Genomic DNA, 6620 nt, shown 5'->3' on the forward strand with positions numbered 1-6620 from the left:
AATGCAATACAACATCATTACATTCTGACCATCGCATAATCAAATCAAAATCCTTTTGAAGAGTTTTTTTTTTTGATTTGTGAAAAAAAAAAATTGAGTCCATTTTTAAACACTGCAGTATCATCCGCACAATTATAATGACAATTTAGTAAAACAATCAGATTTCAGACTGCAAATATTGATGTACAAATAAGAAGTCAGAGGGCCAAGGATGGACCCCTGGGGTACCTCCGATTTCATAACAAAATATTTACTTATATATTGATTGAAAGACACGCGCTGCAATCTTTCATAAAAATATTTAAACCAATCATACTCTCGACTTGAAATTTCACTCAACCAAGTAATTACTCGATAAGTATGACTTCAGTTTACGTTTAAAGACAGATATATACTGACATGACTGACAAGACAGGTAATGCTGGGATCTAAAAAATTTCAGAATCTGGGACCGGTACAACTGTACAAAGTAAAGTTAGGAAAGTGAAATAGAATGTTGACCTTGCATGAGGTAAGTGGTAAGCCAAAGTCAGTTTCCTGCCAAAATTATGAAATTGATAAAAAAAAAAATAATTTAACCAAAGCCGAATGCAGAACACCTGAATTAAGATTATACATCAATGAACACAATTGCACATAATAAACATCTTTTAATTTTAAGATTTTATTTTCAGAAAAAAAAGAATTGGTAGGAGCACGAAAATTAACATAATATAGTATTCTTATAACTCTTTTTTTGAACCACAAAGAACTTACCTATAGAATTCTATTGGATTTTCCCCATGGAAGCACACCATAATGTGATATAATGCTCCATAATATACCACAATACACAATAACATAAGGCAAAATTAAAGCTGAGTATAGCATAAATGAAATATTTTGAGGAAAAACCGAATTTAACTAATAGATAGCACTATTAATATTCTTTGGTAACAACTTACACAAATGACTCTTCCAATTGCTCAATTGCTCAAATAATTAAGAGAACATTTCTTTCATTTCAGTCTCACTCTAACAAACCAGTACAATGTAAGTGCATTTTCTATGACATTATGTACATGATGTCCACAGAGACATAATCAAACTAAAAAAATATTCCATGACAAATTTCACTTACCTTTCCAAGAAAGTTCCAATGTTATGTTCCTATATGATTTTATATGATATATATATATAACAGTCCATAGAGGGAATATACGTCTGAAAACGAGGTATCTTAAGGGAGAATCGTTCCAACAGTCCAAAGGAGAATTTTTTGATTCCCTTAAGGTTTTGACAATGCTTTTCAAAGTCTTATCATTGGTCTGGGGCCTCAGGACTATTCCATAGCAGGACACAGATGGCATAGTGTGCATAGATTTAGCACTGTACCAATAATACAATTTAGGGGAGATTGGCATGGATGCAAAAAATGGGTGGTATATATTGGATGTGCATAGAAAACGGGTCATTGGGGGAATTTAGATATATCTCCTTTTTCTTAAAAAAGAGTTGTATTTTCTAATCAACATACAGAATTTAGTGGCATAAGCTGCATTTTGTGGTCTTCTCAGTTTGATTCTGCTCTTAGCCCATATCAATGCATAGTTTTCAAAAAGGGCAATATTTGCATTTTTTAAAATATTTTCATGTTTTTTTCTTCAAAATTCCCCCAAACTATCATTTATTCCGCATTTCCCCTTATGGCTGGAAACAGCGTTATATATATTTGTATACGTATATGTATATATATATATATATATATATATATATGAATAAACATATCTTATGTATGAAATGATATGCAGATACACTGTATATGCTCAAAACGTTCTTATGCAAGATTTGTTTAGTCAAACACATCAATAAAAATGAAAAGTAATACGTAATGGACGTCTCTCAAATAATCAAAAGAGGGCAATGTAGAGAACATACTATAATTTGAACAAATGAATAGTGCATACATAATTAACTATGACTGTGCTTATGTTGGTGTGCATGTGTGCTGTGTACGAGTATATGTTTGTGTGTTAATGTCTGAGTATGGTTAGGCCTATGTGTGTATGTAGGTGAAAGTAATGCAGGCCCTGTCGTGCTAAATAATGCTACACCATCCCTTTTCTTCCTTTTTCTTCTCTCCTGTGTTCGTCCTTTCCCCCTTTTCAGGCTCGTCAGTGGGCAAAACTTGCATAATTTTATCCGCTTCGATCATGCACTGACACAAGACTTCAAGAGCGGCGAGGTGCTTGTCGCTGTCGTATCGGAAGTCAGTGGAGGTGTAGTTCTCGACCACGAACACGTACATGATACCGACGTCCTTGAGATCCCTTTGGTAGTTTGAGAGCGCGTTGGCATCTGACGTACAATTTTTGTGAGTGATGACAACTATAGGAGGGTACCCTGTGAGACAGTAAAACGTGTAGGCTATTACTTGTCAGACAGCTGAGTCATGCAGGAAGGTGGTATGAGACTGGTGGTGTATAGTACACGCCTTCCCATTGTTCTAGAACCACCTCCCCCTGAATGAATTTTCAATTACCAGTGATTTTTAGCTAATGTTTTAATATTTTGTGGATGAATTCGATATGACCTGGCGCACAATGATACAATTCGGTTCTCTTTACTAATTTGTTACACAATGTACACCGTATCTTTATGCATATCTAATCATGGGATATTTGTGTCTATGCCTGTGTATATATGTATATACTATGTCTGTGTATGTTTTAACTAAGGGAAATTGTATTCGCCGTTACCTCGATCACACACATAATTATGTCTTGACAACGGAAGAGCTGGTCGATAGCTCGAGAAAAATGAATAATTCTATAATTGAACGAAGTTCCTATATCTACTTCTTCCGCCTAGCATGCTATCACCATAGAGTTGCACGCTGAACTATGCCTGACGAATTCTTGCACCTATCTATCATTATACAGAGTGGTATTATAACAATAATGGTTATCACAGTAATAAAAATAGCGATGATGATAGCAGGATAAATGAGATCATGGAACAAATGTGTGAATGTATGTGGATTATATATTATATATATATAATACATATACATATATATATATATATAAACATAGGGCCGATTTGTGTGTATAGATAACTATGTAAAGAGAGATTTTGAGAAGTCTATTTCTTTAGATGGCCGTCAACAAAAACTTTTAAATTAAGGGCTTTAACGATTCCCCTGAAAAGTTGCAAAATACTATGACAATCCAAGCTAGCCCCCAAGAATAAAACTGATATGCGTATTATCAAGAGTCCAGTGCAACTCAGCTAAAGGTCATTCTAGAGTGAAGTACCCATGATTTTCAAGGGTCATCCCACAAGACCGACACCCATGAGTCATACAGCCCAAGAGTTGGCATTGAGTCATACAGTCCATGAGTCATACAGCCTCTGAGTTTGACACTTACAGGCAAATGAGGTCCAAGAGCTCGACACTGGATGAAAAACAGCTCGCGAGCTCAGCGTTACAACAACAAAGGGGGTTAATGTGTTGGTCTCGTGGGCCTTCTTTGCATAGTTCGAACTCTTGGGGCTATATGACTCGTGGGCTGTATCATCCGTGGGTGTCGAACTCGTGACGTGCATCCTATTTTCATACTCACCAGTCACTCTTTTGATAGTCGCAATCAGTTGTTTCATGTCAGACGGCTGTACTGATAGATTTTGTGCACTATAGCGCCATATATGGAAATATAAACGAACAAATACAAAATCCAAAGGAAATAATATGTCAGGTAAATAAATTTGATACACTCAACGTCAGCGGTGGTACTGAATACGTGAGAGAGTCAATTAAACTCTTTTTTTAAATAACCTTGTGGATCCATTCTGATGTGTATGTTGTTCTGTGGCTGAAGTTATCTACCCACATGCAATCGAAAATGAAATTACCGATATCACATAATATATAAGAATACGTGTATCTACATCTACAGCAATTGAAATATATTGATGTTTGAGTCGAGTGTGAATTTTCTGCCTATTGAATCTAAATTCAGGCACACTGTCTAGACTCTTTGCTGGAAACATAACATTTGAGCCTTTTTCTTAGAGGGTTGTCTAATTTTACAATTGATTCAAGTTTTGATAGATGACTGATTTGCTGATGAAAAAGTTTGAAAAGATGAACGAAGTTCCTGGAAACATTAATGGTCAATCATATCATGACCTACCTTAAAACAAGAACTGCACAATGAATCCTCTGTGCTTCCTCGGCCAGAAATAGCCGCTCAAAGGCCCCGGCGAGTTTCGACATGATGGTCTTGTCCCACACCACGTCTGCACCATCTCGACGTGCACCAGCTGTACCAGAAAATAATTTTATGACAGACAGATGTAATCTTTGCGTTTCTGAGTGAACGTTTTTGCTAGTACGGGGAGGGGTAGAGGGTTGTTTTAAACGTTTGTTGTTGTTGTTGTTTGATTTTTTTTTCATCAGGTTAAAGCAGTTTACTATGTATACAAATACAATTTATGAATTATTCATGCGTCGCTGCACGGTTCGGTGCTTATCTCTCTCCTGCACAAAGTGAATGGGCTTGCTCCTCCTCTGTGAGACATGTCGGTTCAAAATAATCACCTTAAAATGCGCAAGGTAGACTATCCTGAATTTCACAAATGTGTTATATCAATAAATGAGCTCTTACAAGCGACCTTTTTTTGCTATGGTCAACCTTGCGCAATTCTGGCAGTGAATGCGTAAACACAAACATCGTTCAAATCTGGCGGTTGCTAGCCTCGTTTCAGGAGTAGTGAATCTGCGATCCTGTCATACAAGCCGCGAGTATGCATACACAATACGAATGCGTTAGCGACCTTCGAGGGGAGCTAGCATACCCCCATTAAGTTTCCAGCGTTGAGCGATTCGAAATGAAATTGTGATTGGCGAGTCAAGTGTCGTCAAATGTGTTCGTTTCCGATTCTAGAATTCTTCTTCATCAATATTAAAATAGAGTTCAAAGAGATGATTTTCAGCTTTTTTTTATTATGAAAAGATTGTCTGGCGGCAGATTTGTTAAGAAAAGACATGTTGCAATAACCTCGGCCAGAATCCATAGTGCGTACAGAGACAACATGATTACCGGTGCCAGGAGATTGACTGGGAAAAAAAAAGATACACACATCCTGAAATGAGAATATATGTTCCCACTGCGGTCTGATACCACTAAGCCCCGCCTCCTCATGGAATCTCGAGAAAGCCGGATTCTCGCTGGTCTCCGAAAAGCGGGATCCTCACTGTTTATCACATCTCTAAATGTGTACTTTATTAAAATCGATGATTATTTTGATGACCTATTAAATGCTTTCATTCAATTTTCTTTTTCTTTTTTGAGAATAAGAAATTTCATTGTCGAGTTACAAAAAAAAATGAAATTTGCTGATTTTCATGGACACGAACTGCCCACCACAAATGTGCGAGACCAAATATTCTGTGAGTGACATCATCAAACATGAAATAATTCAGCTGCTTACCTAGCTGAGCATCCACTTCAGACATGTACTTCCGACTGAAATCCTTCATCCCTCTGTTATCGCACACGGTAAGACCAGATGAGATATCGTAAGCATGGCGGCTCATGGTCATCGCTGCCTGTGACTGGTATCCCTCGGGCGCCATATGGGTCCACATATCACCAGTGGCGTACAGGAACGAGTTGATTAAGGCCGATTTACCTACTCCAGGTCCACCAAAGAGGCCGATTCGTGTTTGTCGAGGAGGCCGTTTTGGTCGTTTTTCCTCTAATCGAATTGTACTTCCCGGGCGATAATTTTCGATTTTCTTTTGCAGTAATGCAATCCTTTGAAGATCATCTTCTTTTAAAGATATGTCCGACATGCTGAACAGGCGCTAAAGACACAGAATCAAGACGGTGCAGCAAATCAAGACGGTAATGTCTCAGTGACTACTACTGTCCGTTCGTAATTCTCAGGGTGCTATGATCCGATGCCTTAAATCGGTCGAGTCGTCAACCCCAATGCCAAATTGAAAATTTAGCAGTGCAATGAGCATATTTCGAAATGTTCTGCAATTTTTTTTTACCTTTGTTATTCAGAATTTGAATCACTAAGCGACCATTGGGCTGACGATGACTTTGCTAAAAGATTCCCTTGGTAAACTGTCATTCCTCACATCACATGTCTCCATGACAAATTTCATCTGTGCTAGTGCAGCAAGACTGAGGTCTCTCAACAGGGATCTTGGGTTGTATCTGGGATCTCCTGGCTGCATGATATTACACCAACACGGTGCGTCGTAGTTTGGGCTTGGTATGGAAAGCCATACATTGCAAAATTTAGTAAAACCTTAATAAGAATTTTAGACTTCTAATTGAAGGTTTCTAAATACTGATCATGAGTTTTTAATCTGCGCAAACAACAGGGGAAAAAATGCTCATGAGAAATTTCTATACTTTGCAAGAGCGAGTTAAACCTTCGATTTTACTTCTGTATGTACCAGACGAATCTTTTTTATCTCTATAATCATATTTAGTCTTAACTTTGCATGAGCAAAATCTCTTTGTCTCACCCCTGTACATGAAATGAGAAACTTTTGATTCCGGTTGAAAGGGAAGAATCTCTTTTAATATGTGCCCCTGATATGGATGCCAAAAGTTCTC

At 37.5% G+C, this 6620-nt stretch overlaps 1 protein-coding gene across 1 annotated transcript; it reads right to left on the bottom strand.

Annotated features, from left to right (window-relative positions):
* Window positions 1-680: 680 nt before the first annotated feature.
* On the bottom strand, window positions 681-6188 carry LOC139736367 (uncharacterized). Its single transcript, XM_071647122.1, has 4 exons — window positions 5476-6188; window positions 4176-4305; window positions 3606-3673; window positions 681-2382 (listed from the first exon to the last, which is right to left on the bottom strand). The coding sequence occupies exons 1-4, from the start codon at window positions 5837-5839 to the stop codon at window positions 2078-2080; spliced, it is 867 nt and encodes a 288-aa protein (XP_071503223.1). The 5' UTR covers window positions 5840-6188; the 3' UTR covers window positions 681-2077.
* Between the last annotated feature and the right edge of the window lie 432 nt (window positions 6189-6620).

The sequence above is a fragment of the Diadema antillarum genome, unplaced genomic scaffold, assembly GCF_040938485.1.
Source record: "Diadema antillarum isolate AM-2024a unplaced genomic scaffold, OU_Dant_1.0 seq00000641_RagTag, whole genome shotgun sequence".
In the NCBI taxonomy this organism is placed as follows: domain Eukaryota; kingdom Metazoa; phylum Echinodermata; class Echinoidea; order Diadematoida; family Diadematidae; genus Diadema; species Diadema antillarum.